Source organism: Colius striatus, chromosome 16, assembly GCF_028858725.1.
Source record: "Colius striatus isolate bColStr4 chromosome 16, bColStr4.1.hap1, whole genome shotgun sequence".
In the NCBI taxonomy this organism is placed as follows: domain Eukaryota; kingdom Metazoa; phylum Chordata; class Aves; order Coliiformes; family Coliidae; genus Colius; species Colius striatus.
In genome coordinates, this window is record NC_084774.1 from 17148142 (window position 1) to 17168665 (window position 20524).

Below are 20524 nucleotides of genomic sequence, written 5' to 3' on the forward strand. Positions count from 1 at the left end.
AAAGGCAGGAAGGATTGCACTGGCCTTTACATCCACATGGGGATTGCAGCCCGTAGCACGTATGTGTGAAGTAATGTGAAAGTGCAGTTTGATGTTGCTGCAGCACACAGACCATCAGCACCTCGATGTGCTCTTACAGCAATAAATCCTGCTGTGTGCTTACAGGACACAGGACCCCAGATGAGGCCTCACCAGGGCAGAGTAGAGGGGGAAGAAAACCTCCCCCAGCCTGCTGCCCACGCTCTTCCTGATGCCCCCCAGAATGCCATTGGCCTGAAGTATTTTACCAGCAAGAATTAAGAGGCCAGCTCAGCAGCAATCCTAAAGCTGAAGCTTACCTGTAGATGCATTTATTTACATAAAATTAAATATGCACAACTGCAGTATTTGCCCTTAATCTTCCTCTGCATGACAAGTTCAGCTTGCCAAGTGTCCATGTTCTGTCCCACTGGACACAGTCATTGTCTTCAGCCTTTGCTCCACCAGCACAGAATAGCTGCCTTCCCATGCTATTTTGTACCCCAGGGGCTCCGTTCAACCCAGCCTTGAAACGGGCAGTATGTATTCTACATCTACCTCTAGATCCAAAGGTGGCTGGAGAGAAGAGAAGGCAGGTAATCTACTCCCCCAAAATGTAAACATGTGTTTATTTAATGCCTTTCACTCATCACAAGGTACTTTTTCCCCCATCCCGAGCCCCTAAAACCAAGAAGGCAGCATAAGGCACCGTGTAGACACATGCACAGTCCACATACCACCTACGAAAGATTTAAAACCACAGCTATAGTTCTCACCAACAGTACCGTGTGTCCTTATTATTCATGTACACAAGATGATTTCCCCAGCTTGTTCTGGAGGAATGAACAATTAATTTAGAACGGTAAGACCTTCCCCACCCCCCCATCCCAAAAAGCCAGATTAAAAACACAGGTACAGAGCTTAATACCAGAGTAATGAGATTAGTTCATAAATTAGAAGAATAAAAATTAAAAAACCCAAATCAACAGCTTCACTCTCATCTTCAGAAGGTCCTGTGGGATGTGATGTACTGTGCAGAGACTCTTCCTAAGTCCTCTTCCCCCTTGGAAAGCAAGAAAACTGCCAGGTAGACCCAAGACTCGTAGTGTTTGTCGTTTGATGGCAAAAAGGCAGTTACAGCTCTATGCCTCCGGCTTAGCCGTGTAACTGCAGGATCCCCAGCGAGCTATCTCAAGGCTTTTCCTCTGTCCAAAGGAAGAAGGACTTGATACAATGTTCTTTGGCTGCAAGTTCTCAAAGGCTTCCACTGAAAGGGTTCTCCTTCAAAAAAAAGAAAAACTGCAGTTGCTGTGGGATTTTTGTACTAAGCAAATGTCGAGGCACAGGTGGAACCGATGTAAGAGTCTGAGTGGAGCCCTCCCAGTGCTAAGATGTTGGGGTCTGCTACAAATATTCAAGTTCCAAGGCGTGCCGAAGAGCTTCCAGGTCAGCGTGACAAGAGATTCTCCAGAAGGGCATGTTGTGCTAGAGTGAAACCAAAAGAGGGTATTTTTTGGTTTTTGTTTAATATTGAGATCAAAACAACTTTCTCAGTTTGCACCCTCGGGAACAGACCTTTGTACCTTACACGAGTTGTCATGGTGGCACAGGGAAGGAGGGGCACCGCGGAGAGGAAGGGGGTGCCAAGTGTCTGTTTGCTGAGATGTTTCTCCTATGCAGAGAGGAGGACAGACCCTCCACAGTTTAAGTGTCCTGATGCAGAGATGATGGAGGATTCAGGCTGTCTTTCTGTGAATGTACCAGCTAAACTTTACCCACTTTTCTTCCCCCCATGGGTTAATTAGGAAAGTTTCTAGTTCTGCAGTATTTCCAGGAACAATTTTAGGTAAATGTTACTAGTGAAAGCTGTCAGTGCTTCACAGACAAGTAAACATACATTTAATAGCTCCCTTACAAAAGGAAGTTATTAACATTCATAAAAATGTAGAGAGTAAAATACCACCCAGAGTCAAAATGCTTTCCAACAGTTCCCTGTCCAAGTTAACTGGAACAGGTCGTACTGCACCTCCTGCAAATGTGGAGCTGGTACCCTTGCTCAGATCAATTGCTCATTGAGTCTAATGCTGCTGCCTCAGAGATTAGCCCTGTAAGATACTCTGCCCCCAAGAAGCTTTCCTGATTCCTGTTTTTGAGATACTACCTTATATTCTTCTCCTGACTCCCTGTTTTTCAATGTATATTTACTGGGATAGATCTGAAGTCAGCTCTCAGTGCCAACACCACAGTTCTGCACTACCAATGGCTGCAGTCCTCTTGGTGGCTTGCCAAGAGATAACCTCACAATAATTAGAACTTGCTGTTAGATGTTAAATACATCTCTTCTTGGTATGTTCTGATGAGCCTTGGAGTTTGAGCTCCTTCTCCAAAATAGTTAAAGCAGTTTTACGTCAGACTGAAGACACAGCTCATTTTTGCATTTAGATTTTATAACAACACTGGGGATTGTGGTTTTGTTCTTAGCTTCCTCCCAAAACACCAGTCCCTGTACAATCAGTGATATGTGTGCAGTAACAAATGTATAGAAGCCTAAACTGACAGAGCTTACCCCCCTTCCAGTGTAGGAATACATTTTCTGAGCATTTTATCACTGAAAATAATGTAACTGTAAGCATACTGCTTCTGGATAAATAGCTTACACAAAGCTTTAGAGAAGATCTACCTCCTAGATAGCTGACTGGGACAAAGGCAGATGTTCCTTTGCCAAGTGAACCTCCCTGAGCAAAAAACCACTTCAGTGGTTCCAGATGTTTACTTTACAGAGTGTCTATTTACACTCCTCTAATGTTGAAATACAACTCAAGCTTCCCTCTGGTATGTTGCCCATCAGCAAGTGAATGTTTCCTTCCAGCTATTTATCAGTGTAGACACAGCAAGCAAACACAGACCTCTGAAGGGACTGGAATCCATTGCTCTGCAATTTACTTTAAGGGGAAAAGTTATTTCCTTCTCCCTTCCCCTCCTCTGGCTGTTATTAAACCCCTTCCATTAGATTATCTATTTTTCTTTCCTAAACAAGAAGAAAATGTGGCCTCCCAGCCAGCTCTGTTGTTCAGCATTTACAGATTTATCACTCATCAGACAGGTGAAGAAAAATGACCCACTGAAATGGAGATAGTATCAGTGCTGTGGGCAAAACAGGGAAAGCCTCTCTGCCTGCCTCCCCCTGCTTTTTTTTGTTCTCTTTTTTTTGTTCAGCTCAGGTGTGTAGAAGCCTTGACTAATGATTGTCATCAATCAAAGGAGGTGACAGCCCAGCAAAGAATGTGCTTTCCTAATGGGAGAGCCGCTGAGGCCAGGAGATACAAGCAAAAGGACTCTTGAAATCCTGGTATATAAGACTGTTGAACCTTCTCCACTTCTTCTTACAGCCAGAGAGCCTCTGCAGCCTTTGATGCAGTCATGCTCACTGACCCACTACCTTTGAAGTATAGCACTGGGCTGTCAAAAGCAGCAGGCTGTTATCACTTCATTCCCAGACAGCTTTGGACTTTTCTCTGACAACTCCTTAACCCTTCAGGAGCTAGAGAACCATCTGCAGGTTTAGCTAGTTTTCCAAGGTGGGTGGGGGTTTTGTTGCTTCCATTGGCCAGGGGAAATACACTATAAAAAGGAAGGTTTCTGATGCATTAAGATGACTTGAGATACAATTCTGGGCACAGAACATGTGCCCATCACCTTTTTTGCTTGGATCCCTTTGTTCCAATGTGCTCAAATTTGCTTGGAAAGCCTTTATAGGATCTTCATTCAGAATGGGCTGCCAGATCCTCCAGCACAAGGTTCAGCTGTACAGCTGAGTTCCTGTGACAGAACACTTCCCACCTTCCTGCATCCCCTGTGCTGCACCAGCCAGCTGAGTGCCTAGTAAAATCTAACTAGTTTGCCAACAATGGGACTCATGCAGTCCCTTCCTGCATCTCAACTCCTGTACATTGCTCCTGAAGCAAAACCAGCCCACCACATTTCTGCAGTCACATCAGGAGCACAAGGCCCAGAATGCACAAAGAGAGCTTGTGAATAACGCTTGCCATTAGGATGCTGTATTCCTGTCTCTGTACGCCACATCCATACAGTCAGCATGTTACTGAGGACTTGTTACTCCTGACCACACTGCTTTTGCAGCTTCTGTAATCACATTGATCCATAAATCACTGATGAAGGCAACGAGTCAGTACTAGCCCGTTGGTGTTCACCTTCATGGGGTCACACCCCGAGATCTGAGTGAACCACAACCATAACCACATGCATGGAGATATGCAGATGCTAATAAGTAATTCAAAACCAATTCTAGTAATTTAGAATTTACAAAAGCAACATGTGTAGCTCAGAAACTCACCCTGCTTGGTCATCTGAGATGACACCAGAGTTTCCATTTTCATGTGACTTTAAAAGGCATCTTTCTTAAGCGAGAATGACTGTGGGGCCAAGTGGCACAGGGACTACCTGCCAAGCAGCACTGGCTGCCAAGGGGGGTGGGGAGGGGGATTTACAGTACCAAATTCCTCACAAGGTTGTGAAGTATTTTGCATATGAAGAAATAAGACCAATTGTAAAAGTCTTCCAAATGGGGGGAGCTTCACTGAGTGCTTAAGTAAAGAAAGTGTCATTGAAATGAAACCGTGGAAGAATCCAGCATGACATGCACAGACTGTACCTTTTTTGCGCCTTGCTCCTCTTCAACACCATCTCCTATTACAATGTAGACCGCCTTCCTTCCAAACCTCTGCATTATTCTCTCAAAACAGCTCTCTTTCCCTAAGCAACACAACAGAAGGCACGTTTTTTTCATCTGGATGCATCCAGCAGCTGGGGCTAACGTTCAGGTACTGGGACTGGAGCTGGGACCTGACTGAACTTGCTGCTACATTCCTCATTTTCTTTCAAAATCAGAACCTAACTGACTCTTCATCTCAGGTGCATCCTCTCTACCTCACCACAGTTACTAGCATTTTCTTGATCAGCCGAGGGCTTGCAAGTGCTGGCTGTTTTCTGTGAGCTTTGTTACTTTGATGTACTGCTTAGACCAGCAGCTGGTAGAGACTAGGATAAGCCTATAAGGAGATTCATGGTATTCAGTTTCAAGAGCCCTCTTCTGTTCATTTTCACATGAAAATACAACCCATGGAGGTTCAGGCACTTATACCAGAGAGATTAGAACACAAAAAAAAGCCCCAAGCCTGTATTTCTTACTCACACAGCTTGATAAAGCTCATTCAGCACACTTCACCCCTCTGCAAGAGTAACAGGATCCAAACAGTGTTTCTGCATGTCACGGGTCCAACCACACTGTCTTTTCTCCTAGCTGGGGTACAGCTGAACATCCCACATGCAGCAGAAGCTCCATGGCGTCAATATTTGTCAGGCTCGGTCCCTCATGGAGACACTTGAGAAGACTTTTGGGGTTTTTTAGTCCGTATTAGCTAAAGTTTGGGCAGTCAGGATGTGAAGAATAGATGTGTAAACACAGAGCTAAAAATAAAGCTCGTACATTGCTTGTTGTGGGCAGGTTAGATGGATGTGCCTAACTTCAGGACAAAACTTCAGTCTATCTTTGATGAGGCCTCAGTTAGTCTGCTCTTACCTGTTTTTGTTGCACTGTAAATGTTTTCAATGGGGAAGACAGTGCCCAGTCCATAGAGAAGCACTTTAGCCAGAGCTGGTATAAGCTGAGTTGTGGTGACCAACACATTCACACAGTTAGGCCTGCAAAACAGAAGTTAGCAATCTGTGCTTCTCTCTTTTAATTTAGATTGAAAGGTGGGAGGAAGCAAACCTTTCCTGGGGAGTTCCCAAGCCCCTGGGAGATTATGCAGCTAGAGGCAGATATATGAGTATAGTAATATCTTTTTATCCACTTAGTAGAATGAAAAAACCCATAAAACAACCAAGCAGCAGTGATGTGGCTGTACTGCACGTGTGTCATGCCCTAAGCAATCTGTGGGAATTTAAACACCATATAGTAATGTCCATGCTGGGTTCTTTGAGTGAACACATTTAGGGATAGAAAGGCTCTTTTTTCCCTTTCCTACTCTTTCATAAACCTGCTCACATGATAAGTGTGCCACAGATGAGATAACTGAGGAAAGGCAAGAAAAGGGACTGCTTTCTTTTCTGCTCAGTTCATCATTTCAAGCTCACCCCATGATAGTTCAAGTCTGGCAAACATGTGCAGACTGGCCTCCCACATGTTTGGCCAGCAAAGTCCTACAAATGTGTCTTGAATTGCTTAGAGGGGAGAAAAAAGGGGAAGCAAAGGAGATCCTGGATGGAGCCTGTAGACAATTCCTTAAGCTGTTCTTACCGGGAATGTATCAGGTTGAGAGCCTTCAGAGCGTGGGTGAGCCAGAGATCAGTCAGCGCTTCAAGCTCTGCTCTCAACTGCAGCCAGGTCTCCCTCTTCGGGGCTCCTATTAAACCTGTAAGCAGGGAAAGCAGTTTTGCAGAAGCACAGAAAGGGGGTTGCATGGCTTTGTACACTCCTGTTTATGTCCTGAACCTATCTCTCCCACTGCCCTTCTTGTGGCCGTGGTACAGGCTGTTTCCCTTTGCCCACTGCCACGTCACTGCAAGGCTCTGCCTCGAGGCGGATGAGGCCCCTGTGCAGCACAGTCCAGTGCCACTGCAGCTCTGCCTCCTGCTCCAGGAGAAGGGCACGGTGACCCACACACTCATGACAACAACTTTCTGGGAGTCAGCATAAAGCTTGCATGGAGAGTGAGCAAGAGGATGAAAGAGCTGTGCATAGCAGGTAGTGGCCTGAGCTGAGACACACCTGGAGCCAGGACAGTTTTGCTTCTCCTCAAAAGCTATGCACCATTTCTGGTACAGGTGGGTGAGCTACTCCTGCAACCAAAGAGAAGGTGGTGATGCCACCCTGGGTTTTGTTTCTTTCTCCTTCTAGCTAGAGACCTGGCACTGATGTTCTAAAAGAGAAGCAGAGCAGCCTATTGAAAGAACTGTCTGGAACTAGCTGACAGAACCCAGGGTATCCTGAGATCTGATGGTATTGTTTTGTGGGAGTTAAAAACAAGTAGTTAAGCTACTAGAATGCCTTCAGACAGAGATCAGCCATGTGTTCTGTGGGAGAAGAAAAAGAATACTTGGTTTTGAACTGTTTGCTTGCTTACCATGCATTCTGGAAAACTGGAGAAAGTTGCTTCCCTGCCAAAGCAATTAACCAAATAAAGCCCCACTCTCAGACTTGAGTCCTCCAAGCACTAAAGCAGGTATTTCAGCTTACCTCCTGCAAACCCTGTCCAGAGCCTTAGCTGAGGATAACTGCTGAAACACTTGCTCAGCTCACTATGAAGCTTTCTTAGCACGATGCTCTCTACACCTCCTCCATAGCATGTCCCTAGCAGCATCAGAAGTATTTGGGAAGATGAAAAGCTGGTTGCCTGGCCATGGGCACTCACCCCCGACGTTGTTTTTGTAGGTGTTGTACATCTCCTTCACCCGCCGGTAGCGGAATGCCAATTTCCTCATCCAGTCAACTCCCCCATGGACGCCTGAGCCCAGACACAGATTGGCACTGGCAGTTGAACTGTGAAAGCCATCTGCAGAGAAGTTGTATGTGCTGGGAAAGGGAGGAGGGATAGGGGAAAGGTCAGTATAATTACAGTCTACACAGTGCCAGCAGGGAGTGGGAACGATTGAAAAGGAATGTGGAGACAAGTGGCAGCAGAGAGAGCCGCAGGACACGCTGTGCAGAGCAGAGTTCATCCCTAGCACAGTTACTAGCACAGACTGTAGAAACGTTCTTCCTGCAAACACAATGCAGGTTCCTTAGCAGTCCCTGCCAGTTCTGAAGTTCTCTGGTCTACAAAACATCTATCCTCAGCTCGTTGAAATTCCTCACCTATCCCTCTGCTAAGGTAACTGCAGAAACACCCAGATCCTAAAGGAGCCGGTTCTGGTGTTACCTTTCCGACCTCTTGGCTGTTACTGAACAGGCTCTCAGCACACATTCGATTATGAAGAAATGTAAGAAGTTAAGAGCCTTGAGTGCCTGCAACATGCAAAGGCTGGGTTTTTAAAAAACCTGAGTTACTATTTCAAAGCAACTCTGGAGTAATCACTACAAGGGACTGGGGGCAAAGGCAGCTCCACAAACACTTTAAACAGGCAGTTTCTCTGATGGAAGCAATCCTGCCTCCCACCAAGCAGTTGTTCCTGTCTTCAGCCCTCCCCAGCACTCCTTTCTTTGTATCAGCACAGACATTTCTTCATCACTGAGGTGAATCAGGTCAGAGAACTGTTCCAGCTAAAAGATAACACAGGTGCTTTTCACAAAAAGTAGATGGCCTTCAGCTGGATGAGTTCCCTTGTCTGGGGTGAGGGCAGGTGACAGGCAGTGCCAGCTGACCGGAGCTCAGCCTCATTTTAGGTGTGTTTCTCAGAGTGGTTCCAAGTTTGGGACAGTCAGGGCTCCACAATAGACACAGGCATATTAACATGAGAAAGGGGACACTGTGCTTCTGTGTGCTTAACCAATGCAGACAGAATGTTGTTTTACATCACTGACCAGCCTCCTGCTCTTTTCAAACAGCCTGGGACTACCTGAGCTTCAGACAGGTCCCCTACCTTAGATCCTGGCCGTTATCATCTGATGATACGTCATCTATGTGGATCTGGTCACAGTCCTGAGAAGTGTGGGGAAAAGAAATACAGCAGTAGGTAAATGCTTTGGAAAAAAGCCAGAAAGAATGTTATAAAAAAGCACTTTACAGGTAATTAAGGAGATAAAATCTTACATATTGCTAGCATTGCCTAGCTCGTCTAGCCTGTTAGTTGTCAGGAACAAGTATCACATGGCACTTGCACAAAATGAGAACAGAGAGAGAGTGTGTGAGATCTGCTGTTATCTAAGGGCACCACAGCTCTTAAATAATAGAGCAAGTGAAACTCCTTTCTGTGCAGACAGAGGGCAAGAGATGCTTGTGTTTTAGCCAGGAAAACAGAGTTTTTTAAACTTCATATGCACAGTAAGGCAGAGGTTTGGCAGCCTTTCCCCTGCGAGAACACTGCTTTGGACAGGAGGTGTATGCCTACACAATGACAACGGGAGATCTGTCCCCAAGACATCTCCAGAGAGTGTCCTGCCAGTGTCCTGCTGTTTGCTCTGAGAGTGCTGAGCTTCCTTGGATGTGCAGGGAAGCTGGGCTGAAGCACTGAAAGCAGCCACAGCCACTGACAGCATTAAGGAATAAAGTGTGTCAGTAACCAGGGAACGTATGCATAGGAAATTTAACCAGAGCATATCCTGGGAGCTGAGCCTGCATGAAGTACATCCCCTAGATCTTATCTTCCAAAATGCTTCATTGATTGAATGGTGGAGGCCTGCCTCAAAAAATTGGAGAAACGTTACTTCTTTCCTAGTCTGAGCATTACAATTAGAAAGAGAAACATCAGGAAGCTTGTCCCACTACTTTAAATCTCCTTTCTCCATGACCCTTGCAGGTATGAACAAAACAGAAAGCTGATGAACACTATCTTTTGTTATGGCTGATTTTTCAATTGAGAAAAAACAGGACTTGCTACAACAGGACTCTGAAGTCAGAACATGGTACAGTTACCCTTCACCATTTCAGTATCCTGTAAACCACAGGATTTGTCTTGTTCTCCTCACATAATTATGAGTTTTATGAATTAGTTTAAAGCCAGTTTAAAATACAGCTCTTTCAAAAGAAGAAGAGAACCCTAAGCAGGCAGCTGAGCTTCCCACCAACGGCAAAACGCCACACAGGGCTCAGATTTTCTGCAGCTTTTGTTTCAGATAATTCTCAGAGGATTTGACCTTGCTCTTGTCTCATCAGTCCTCTTATTAACTTATCACTGGGCCTATATTTCTGTATATAATTAGAGCCAAGAGGCTGAATAGCAGACCTCTGCTGGCACTCCTCTACTCCCATCATGTTTTATGCCTCCCTCCCAATAGCTGTTGTGAGCCATGCTGGGATAATATCGATGCAGCCCACTCCAGTGGCGTGATGCAGGGCTTTAAGTCAAGCGAAAAGTATTTGTGGAGGGATCTGTTTTTCTCATTTGTGAATGAATTGTTCTGTACACTGAAGTGTGACAACAGTAGCTATCACATTTCTAACTTAATAAAATACCATGACACTTGGTGAGACGCTACCTCATAGTCCGCCGGCTGAGCCTATCGTGTTACTGGGGGAAACACGGGGAAGCTGGTTAAAGCAATAACATGCACCATGTTTTACTACTTGGTTACAAGACTAATTTTTCATTCTTGCAGAATTCCTTTGAAATCTTAGTGAGCAGGGAATCAAGGCAGGATATCTGGGCTGATGAAAAGAAGGTCCAGATTGTGTGCATGGGAGTCTGCAGTGGGGACAGATCCCTGTTTCCACATTTGCTGACTTTTTAAAATGATCCTGTAGGATCTCAGAGGTGTATGATGTGTGGCATGTACAGCCTGGAACTGAGTCAACAGGGGAGATCTCAACCCTTTCAACTCTGGGAACGGAACTGTTTTTACTGTGATATCTCCAGGTCAGTCTGTGCTACACAACCTTCTTCTAGGTGGGACCAGACCCTTGTACACAAATGTAAAAGAGTGTGAGCTAATGCAGCTTTGAAAAGGCATTGCAGGCTTGGAGAAAGCCTCTGCTGCCTCCTGGCGAAATAAAGCTGTTCCCAAGGACACATGGAGAAGCTCCTTCTGTATCATTTCCACTCCCTCTGCATATTCTCCAGGTATGTCTTATGCACTTATGAAAACACCTTACCAATGTACAGGTTGTCTATTTGTGTATCAGGACTGAGTTAGAGATTGCTAAACATCTCTGGATTCATTGATCAGCTGGGCTCGCACCCCTCATTAGGCAGGGGGTTAACAGTTCCCAGAACACAAAACCTCCAGGGGTGGCTCTGAAAGGCAGAAACTGGTAAACACACTAATCCCCTTGTTTGTTAATTCCTCAGCCCCTTTGTCAGTCCTTAATACCTGTTTTCCAGAGCACTGGACAACAATACCTCCAAAGGGACTGAGGGTGGAAGGTACTACTCATTAGCCATCACTGCACTGAGAACAAAAGGCATCTGGGAAAAAACCTATCACCCTGGAAAGCCCAGAGTTTGTATTTTAACTTCACTGTGAACCTTGGGCAACTCCCTCCTCAGGTTCCCAAAAGGAGAACAGAGGGTGAGAATGCCTGCTTTCAAGCAGTATTTGCTGATATATTCTGCAGTGTGACCAGAGCCCTCTGTACACAACACCTTGCAGGGATTTACTTTGCCTGCACTGTTGCAATTGCAAGCAGAGATGACGTGGTCAACAGACACATGCTACATAAGTGGCTGAGTTAGTGTGTAAAGAACACACTAGTATGATTTCAACGTGGGGCTCAGCAAACACAGGCCTTGCTTGCCTGGATTATGTTGCTAACCACCTCCAGAATGGGACAATGCTTGTGTCACTGCATGCCCTGGTAGTACAACATGCTGGCTGCCCTGCTCAAGGTGCCTTGTCTCTGCTATGGGACAGGCAGCCCACTAAACTGTGCTTCAGTAAGCATTGATCTCTCTCCTGCCCTGTGAATCAGCTGGAAAAAAGAAGGCCAGCTTCTAAGTTGGACAACTTAGAGCTGACTTGCTAACAGAGAATCCTTTCTGTAAAAGGACTAAAAGTGTTTGGCAGTGATCTGGGTCTAAGGCTTCTCCAGTCACCCCCCTGCCCAGTGATCAGCCTCCTTCTGTACAGCTAGCCTGAGCTTCAGGGTGACTGGCCTCTCTGCTTGGTGCAGCACTGAGAGGATGGGTTGAAGCAGGTTCTACATGGATCTGCTGCTTCCCCTTTTCATACATCCTGAATTCCCACTCCTGAGCATGAGCAGGAAAAATGCACCCAGACAATGCATCCAGGACATGGTTGCCTCAATCCCTTCTGGGTAAAGCTTGCAAACAGATAAAGCCCTAACAACAGTGTCTCAGAATCATTTTTTGATAGAAAAATAACATTCCAGTTGGGGCTTCTCACTCAGACTTTGAAGCCAGTTTTTTGCTACAATGGGAAATCACATCCTCACCAGAGTAAGGATCATATAAATGCCAATAAGGGCTGTGCAAACCTTGCTGTATCTATGGACAAACAGTTCATCCTCATCAGGCCCTTCCTGGGAATGCTTCAAAAGGGATTCAGCAGCACCTTCTGCTCTGCACAGCACTGAGCACTACAGCCAGTAAAATAAAACATTCCCCTGGGCTTTAGCATGGTACTAACTGATTCCTTGTCCAACCTGCCTCTCTGGTGAGGACAGGTGACATTTCCTCTACTCCTCCCCCTGTTTCTGCTGTAAGGACTGAGGCCAGCCATGCTCAGCTTTGTTCAACTTGCTGGGCCCCCCAGAATGCCTGAACTTGGTTATAGATTTGCACCAGAGAAAAGCTTTGCTGTGTTTAGCACTGTGTAGCAAGAGTACTCTTGCTCTGGTCTCAAAGGGGGCAACTCTCCCCCTGCTTTCTCACTTACAGGCTCTTTCAGCCTGTCCCAAAACAGAAGACAGCCAACCCAGTGCAGCTGCAGCTTATTTTGTCTCGTACAGGACAGTGTTACACCACATGATGGTGCTACTGTATATGGTAATGTCTGTGGGTCTGGAACTGAACCAGCTTCTGCGCTTGGTTTTGAACAATTTCCTTTTTAAGACTATCACTCACAGCATTTTTTAATGCCTAGCAATTGGTGATGTATGGTCCTTAAATATCACTTTGTGAGTACTCAAACCTGGCTTTTATTTACCATGCCAAATGACGGACTGGGGTGATGAACAAACAGAGGTGGGTGACTGTTGGTGCAAAAGCTTCTGAAGTGAAATGGATTACTTTGGAAAGTGAAATTTTGTAAAGAAAAACTTTGTGTTTCTTTTGAATCCTCCCTCATTCATCTGTTTTTTTTTTCATGGAAAAGACTCAGCTAAAACTAAATCACCTTGGTTTGGTTTTGGTTTGAAAAAGCCTTTGCTTTGTTTCACTTGTCAAGCACATGTGAAATGTTTCAGTAGGAAATGCTCTTCATTTTCCAGCTCCATGGGCCATGCATCATCACTTAGAATGCTTAGCATTTTTATCTCGGTGTTGGACCCAAGACAAACTTGTCTCACAATGCTATCTCTTTGCTCTGGCTAGCTGCAACACTACTGGTTTTCAAAGTTTCTAATGTTTTTCATGATTTTGAGCCATCCAGGCCCAGCAGCATGTTCTTCTCACCTCTGAATGCCTACATCCCTTTACACCCTCCAGCAAGTCCACTAAAGCTACATCGACTCACTCCTTCAGCTGCCACCTTTGTGTTTGTCATGTTTTCAGCAGAAGCAGGTGAGCTGACAGGACAGCTTAGCAACTCAGCAAAAACTGCTTTGCTTTTCCCAGGCAGAAAACCAAACAGCGCTATTAACTGAAATGGTTTTATCTTTGTAGCCCAAACTACTTTACGACAGTCTCTTCTCATACTCTGCTGAACAGATTTCTCCTGTAGCCCTTGGTTCTCTGCCCCTGTTGGAGATGAAGCCCAGCTCTTCTACAGAAGGTTTTGACTTCTATTTAAGACACAGTGCTAAACTTTATCTCTTCACTGCACTAGCTCTTACTAAGTTACATTGTCCTCTTGGAATGAGAGTCCCAGATCAGGGATTTTAGTTTAGCTTTTGTTTCCTTAAAGTCTAGAAACCACAAAAGAAAAGAAAAAACACAAAAGAAAACAAACAAAATATCCCAATTTTTTATAATTAAAACCTCTGCTCTATCATAGTGGCTGAAGAAGAACCTGAGAGGCTACATGAGACAAACCTGACCTAAGGACTCTGCTTCTAGCAGCCAGAGCTGATAAATGTGCAGAATTTGACTGAGGCCAGACAATTTGCTCCTTCATTTCATGTTTTAGAGCACTGAGTGATGCAAGGACAACACTTTGTTTTAAAATGAATTTGCAGCTTATTTTCTTGCGAAAGTCTAGGCAGGCAGAGGGCTCCTGGAGGGTGGCTTTGTGCAGGACATGCTGCTTTGTTGCATTAGACGTTGAGATTTGACAGGTGGAAAATGGTAAACTATCAGCACTTGCACAGTGCCCTGAACTCCCACACAGCAACGTGCTCTCTCCTTTTTTTCCTCCCTAAGAGACTGATTTTTTCACTTTGCACGTTCTGTACCCTTGTCACCAACTCCCTCTTTGAAAAAAGCTAAAAACCAAAACATCAGTCAGTTCAGGTGCTACCCACCACTTGTCTTCCAAAGGAAATGAAAGTTCTGAGCAAGTGAAACCTCAGGCTGTGTGGAGACAGCCGGCAGGAAAGGTTGGGTTGTACCTCCTGTAATGCAGAGGACCACGCTGCAGTTAAGCAGTGAGGAACCAGAAGCTCTCGGTGAACTCAGCAGGCACAGAAACAGTTCTCTCACTTTATCTGGCACAGAAACAAATTCTTCCTTTTTCAAATGAAGAAAAAGACTACAGAAGCCTGTCCAGGGATGCCAGATCCAAACACCCTCAAGCAGTCTTCTGACTCCAAGGTGCCCACAGCAGAAACCTCATCTTACCCGCTCTGTGACTCGTGCAGACTGTTTCTACTGATTGCAAATCCAAACAAATTTTCAGCAGTGCTGTACAGCTGTTTGTCAGCTGGTGACAGAATTCTAACAACATCACTTTGCTTGAATTTTAACATATATTTCAAAGGATGTTCGCTTGGTAGAAGGTACAGTCAGATCTAACCCTGCCACAAACAAGGATTCTTCCCCTTGGTCTTTTATGTTGAAACTCTCAACATTTTCATCCTGCAGTGTGTGCCTGAGCTTCAGCAGACCTTCTGTTCTGTGTGTGCACACAGAGCTTCCTCAAAAGAACAGAGATGCACTGGCTCATAGCTAATTGCTGCCTGCCCCATAGGATCTATGCTAATTTAGCCTAATAAAATTATGAAATAGCAAAATTCAGGAGAAGCAGCAGCAACGTCCTCATTATTAGATTTAGTATAACTGCCAAAAGCCATCATTGTTCCTGTGTATTTAGAAGAAAATGCCTTAACAGAATGAAGATGTCAAAGGGACACAGTAAAGTATGCTTCCAATAAGTCATCTAAGGCCCACTTCTTTGGGGTCAAAAATGAAAGTTTCTTGGCCAGAAAAACAAGTTTGTAGACCAGATGCAAATGATTAGAGAGAGAGATGTTAAATAAAATAAGCAGCTACATACCTCCAGGTCATTAAAGAACAGATGTGTATCTGCAAGGTTGAAGATCATTTCTTCCATCATAAGACCTATCCTCACAGACGTTGTAGTGTCCTGTTAGGGGAAAATCAGGGTTTTTTCCATTCAGTTTCATGTCTCTTATTTTAGAAGAGAGAGATCTTAGAGCAAAAATAGGATCAACACATTCCTGTTTCTGCAGATATGTTCATTACAATAATTCTATTTCCCAAGTGTGTATTAACATTACTTCCCCATCCTTTCTTTTGCTCTCCTAGAAAACCAAATTCTTTCCTTTGAACCATGTCTATGGCTTCCCTTGACTAATAATAGCCCACACACTTTAGATCAACAACCACCTTTAAACACCTGACACTAGATAAGAATTGCTTCGGTAGGTTAGACCAAGAATTGATTTCCAATAGCATCATTAGTGAATGGATGGGGGTAGTTATGAGCAGCACAGCACAGAGAGGGTGATCCTTTCCTGACTTTGTCCTTCAGAGCAGCCACACATCAGCATTTTTCTCTTTTAATGACAAACAGCACCTCAGTAAGTGAAATCTGAAATCAGAAGCCAGGAGTTCAAACATAAATTGAATCTCTAAAGGGTGCAATCTGTGTGTCTCAGCACACTTGGCGTAAGTCTTTACTGCTGTGCTAACTCAGGTGATCAGCACAGAACAGGAAGGACAGATGTGTTGCTCCCATGTCTCAGCCCAGCACAAGACAGAGTATCCACGGTCCTCAGCAGCACATGTGCTGGGCAGGATATGCAAGAGCAGCCACACTACTGTAAAGCTCTTCCATCCCCACCAGAGCTGCCCACTTACTTAGCAGAATCAACAGAGTTACAACAATCCCATCCTACCATGCAAACTCAATTATAGCACAATAAAATGCTAGTCCAAGTATGACTTTTCCTGCTCAGGACAGAGTGTGCTCTGCAGTGGTACAAAGCACGCTCACAGAGCCAGAACTGCAGGCGTGATGGCACCCAAATAATGACATCAATAAAAAAAAAGGACAAAAGAAGACAAAACACGGCACATGAAAATGCTGGCTGGGTTCATCTGTCGCTCTAGCTAGTGTTAGGAATGGCAACATGCCTTCTGTCTCATTGTCAGGGTTTGCTCCTCCTGCCATTTTCCTCTCTCAGCAGCCGCTGCCCAGCTGGGCACGGGTCTAAGTTGGCCCTTCCCCGAGAGGGTCCCAACCTGCCTCCTAAAAGGGAAGGACATGATACAGATGTTCTGGCTGCCTGCAGCATTTTCAACATACACTTTTTAAAAAGAAAAAAACAATTAAGAGAATGTGAAAATGCTCAACAGCAGCTCTAAACCCGCTGCTTCTTAAGCACATGTGAACTTTCTCACATCCAGGCCCTGCTTCTACCATCATCAGCTGCAAAGCCTTAAGTACATTCCCCTGGAGGACTACACTACCTGTAGCTCTACTTTATTGTGTTTAGTTGATTTGGTTTAGAAAATTAATGTTTTTCCCTGCCCCTTGCTACCCAGCCAAGACACCACAACTGCCCCTGAGAGGGCTGTCGCTTCATTTCCTCGCCGAGCCACCAAGCTCAAGCTTAAATCAGCCCAAGCTGATGGAGCTGAGTCTGCCTGTCCAGAGAAGACATCTGGAGACAATTCTGCATGGCAGAAGTGACTGACACTTTTGGCTGGGCCATTTCCCTTTCTTCTGGCTTGGAGGGCTACATTAACAGCTGACTACACACGCACAGATCTACTTGGTCCCCCAAGCTGCTCCTTGGATGGGGGATGATAGTTGCAGGGCTTCTACAGCTCTTGGCTTACTGCTTGAAAGCTGCCCAACAGGCATTGGATACAGCCTCTGTGAGTCTGTTGCTCTGAAACACAAGCGACCTGCTGTACCTAACTCAGTCCACTTCAATATTCAATGAGTCTCAGCCACTTTTCCACGTCTTTCATGTATAATGTCAACCCTCCTTCCCACCCCTAAACTGACAGTATTCCTATACCCACAGGAAAGCACAGAAATGCACTGATGCAAACAAGGTCACCAGCAGAACATTTTCTTATTCATGAAATACTTCAAAAAGACAAGCAGAAATAATCTGTGGTTAATCTGAGGAGCACTCCAACTAAACTACAACAGACAACTTGAAAATGAAAAAGGGCATTCCCACAACAGGCTTTTCTTTGTAATTCATCTTCATTAGGACAGGGATCTCTCGTCTTTATGTTTTTGTGGGTGGTTTTCCTCCACTGAAGTTACAAGCCATGCTAAACCAGGGCAAATTTATATGTAGCCTTTGCTCTAATTTTCTGCAGATTTCTGTAGAGTCACGTTATTGTATGACAGGATGGTAATGAATGAGTTGAGGCGCTCTAACAGGGAGCACAATGTTTGGAGGACGAGCACATTTCAATCAACCTTTGTGGCAGATGCTGTTGACATGGATGGTGTCTTACACACTAACCTAATTATTACGCATTCTTGGTGTAGTTCTCTTTAATTAGAGCAGAATGGCTGTGGTTTCAGCCATGTGTGTGACTCACAAGCATTGTGCCCATCTAAAGAAAAGCTCCGTCACTCATGTTTAAACATGCTTGTTGCTATCATAGAAAGAAGGGCACTTCCTCCTCTGGGCAAAAAGTAAACTTCAACAGACTTGCCTTGAACATGTCTCTAGTGTTAAGCCCCAGCCCTGCTCCCCTGATGAGGCACAGGGACACGGGCGTCATCGGGGCATCCGACTGCGGCTCCATGCAAACAGCACTGCATCAAGTTTTACTAGCCAGGTGGAGTCACACAGGGGAACTGTTCTGAAGAAAATATGCTGCTAGGAAGAAATTATTTTGTAAAATAGTTTTTAATGAAGCAATTTATTTTTACACATTTCAAGGATCATTAGCCTTTAAAACTCTTCCAAGGAAATCTCATTGGTTGGTACCTGTCATTTATCCTCTGAGTTTTGTCTTTGACTTTGTCGGCATTAATCACTAATGAGGAGTAGGAAACGTTTCCACAATGTATGAAGTTACCTTCCCTTCAATTCAACAATATGGAAATTAAACTGGAGATGATTGAAAACAAAAAAAAAATCTTTCTCTTGAGATGCAGAATATGATGGAATGAAAATAAAAGAGAAAAATGCACTTTTACCACCCAGAGGGGAAGTCGTTTGGAGAAATGACTTGGCATCACTGCTGTCACAGTATGGACATTTCCTCTACAGCAAGGCATGCTTCCAAGTCTTACAGAGGCTGATAAAGTTAAAAAGCAAATCAGCACTCCCAGTATGATATAGGTGTCTGGAGGCACCAAGCCAGGGTTCCACTGGCAGTTATTTATTTGCATTAATGTAGTATCTAGAAGCACTAGTCCCAGACTCGAACCTCGCTGTGCTAGTCAGTGCAGCTTTCAAGTACGAACAAATAGGGAAATCAGAGTGATGGGAAAGCACCAAAATCATAGATGTATCAATCAACATGTTGTCCAAATTTGCTGTACACTGTGGAAATAATCTCAGAGAATTATGAAATTTGTCTGAAGATGTTGATGGAATGCTCTTAGGCACCAAAATCTCCATCCACGGTAGGATATCTCTGTGCTGCAGCAGCTGCCTCGGCAGACTGCTCATGCCAACATTAGAGCAGTGTTGGCAGAACAAACTAATGTTGCTGCATTCATACCAGTGATGTCTGCTAACATGTTCTTCCATAGGAAAAGTGCACCCTGGGGCCCTGGGAACAAGCTTGCTGGGTATCAGTCCTAGCCAACGTTTTCTGATGCTTAAGAAGCCCAAGGAAGAAAGGACCACAGACAGCTTGAAATCAAGTCTCCTCCAGGAACCACTTTTTACAGTGAAAACAGATTCATCTAAAAACTCAACCCTGAGTGCTTGTTTAGTAACTTTAGAAGAGTGAGGTCCTACCCCTCTGCTAATCTACAAGTCATGCTTTCACAAACAAGGACAATGAGAGGCAGGGATAGAAAACAGGCAATAAACTCCTTTTGTAAATAAAACCTCCAGCACTTCAGTGTGTCCATATATGCCAGGCACTATATTGTTGGAGCTTCCTTCAGGGTCAAAATTAAACAGCCCCACAAATTACTTTTAGTGCTAACCTCTGGTGCTCAGACACACCAGACCAGGCATTCCTGCCCCTCCAACACACAGCTTGAACAGGCTTCTTCCCATCAGCTGAGGGAAATAAGCACGAGGGGAGCAGCACTCATTTGGAAGTATTCATTCTCAAAGAGATTGATATTTCCCCTCCTCAGTACACCTCCTTCACTCCCACTTTTAACAAATGGGAGTAGTAGTTTAACAGCTGCCCATTTCTGCTTAGTGCACATCCTGAGGGAACTGAGAGGTAAAAAGCTCCCATTCCCTACTGCTCCTTCCTAAATAATAAAGGATCAAAACATACAAAGAGGAAGATAACATTTAACATTTAGGATCAAAAGTGTTTCCCCTAAAGAGCATCTTTGGACACGTGTGTCTGCTGTTTCTGTTGCAGCTGTGACTTTCCACCAAGGACTGATGGGCTCTGTATCTGCTTAGTTTGGGGTAATTTTGCTGCCTGTTCAGCAGACAGTCCTACTAGAGGCCAACAGATGCCTGTGCAACACATTGCAGAGGAAGACAAAACTGTCCATTCATCAAGGGGAACATTTTCTTTCATAGCCAAATAGCACGAGCTGACCAATCTTCCCTGAATGTTGCTTTTATGTTGCACCTTTTTATGTGCACTTTTATGCATGCACTGATCCTAACCCTTCAACTAGTTCTGTACATTTGAAGTAAATGCCATTTTAAAATTCTAAGTTGAGTTCAGCGTCATCCAAACTAGTAACTCCTTGCCTAAAATTATCTTCTGTTTCCATTTTGTCCCCTCAATGTAACAGGATGGCAGAAGACGGCTAAAAGGAGCTTCAGCCTACCTTTGCTTAAAGATGACTTCCACAAAACCTGGAGGTGTGCAAAGAACAAGTATTTCCCTGTTACAGCAGTGGGTTAAAGTGGGAAGCTAGGTCTGCTTACTCCATGTGAAACTGTATTTTAGCAAAGCAAAGGGAATGCAGAACATGTAGGCTTACTCAAATTAGCCTTATGCTAATAAATGTAGGTAACAAATAGCTGCCAGTTGTTGCAGCATGCACTATGCAGATCCTTAGACCCTTTTTCAGGAGCTGACCTATGCAGAAGCCTGTGTTGCCATATCTTCACTACTAAAGGTACTGGCATTACCTACACAAAAATCCATGTGCATTACAGCCACACTTCAAACTGTA

At 44.6% G+C, this 20524-nt stretch overlaps 1 protein-coding gene across 1 annotated transcript in view; it reads right to left on the reverse strand.

The window, feature by feature from the left end:
- Positions 1 to 920: 920 nt before the first annotated feature.
- The window catches only part of EYA2 (EYA transcriptional coactivator and phosphatase 2), a 54098-nt gene continuing 34494 nt past the window's right edge, over positions 921 to 20524 (reverse strand). The window contains exons 9-13 of the mRNA XM_062008918.1: positions 15245 to 15334; positions 8620 to 8678; positions 7452 to 7612; positions 4691 to 4791; positions 921 to 1503 (exon numbers count right to left, since the gene is read on the reverse strand). Coding sequence (XP_061864902.1) covers positions 1423 to 1503; positions 4691 to 4791; positions 7452 to 7612; positions 8620 to 8678; positions 15245 to 15334 — 492 coding nt within the window. The 3' untranslated portion in view covers positions 921 to 1422. The remainder of the gene's footprint in view (positions 1504 to 4690; positions 4792 to 7451; positions 7613 to 8619; positions 8679 to 15244; positions 15335 to 20524) is intronic.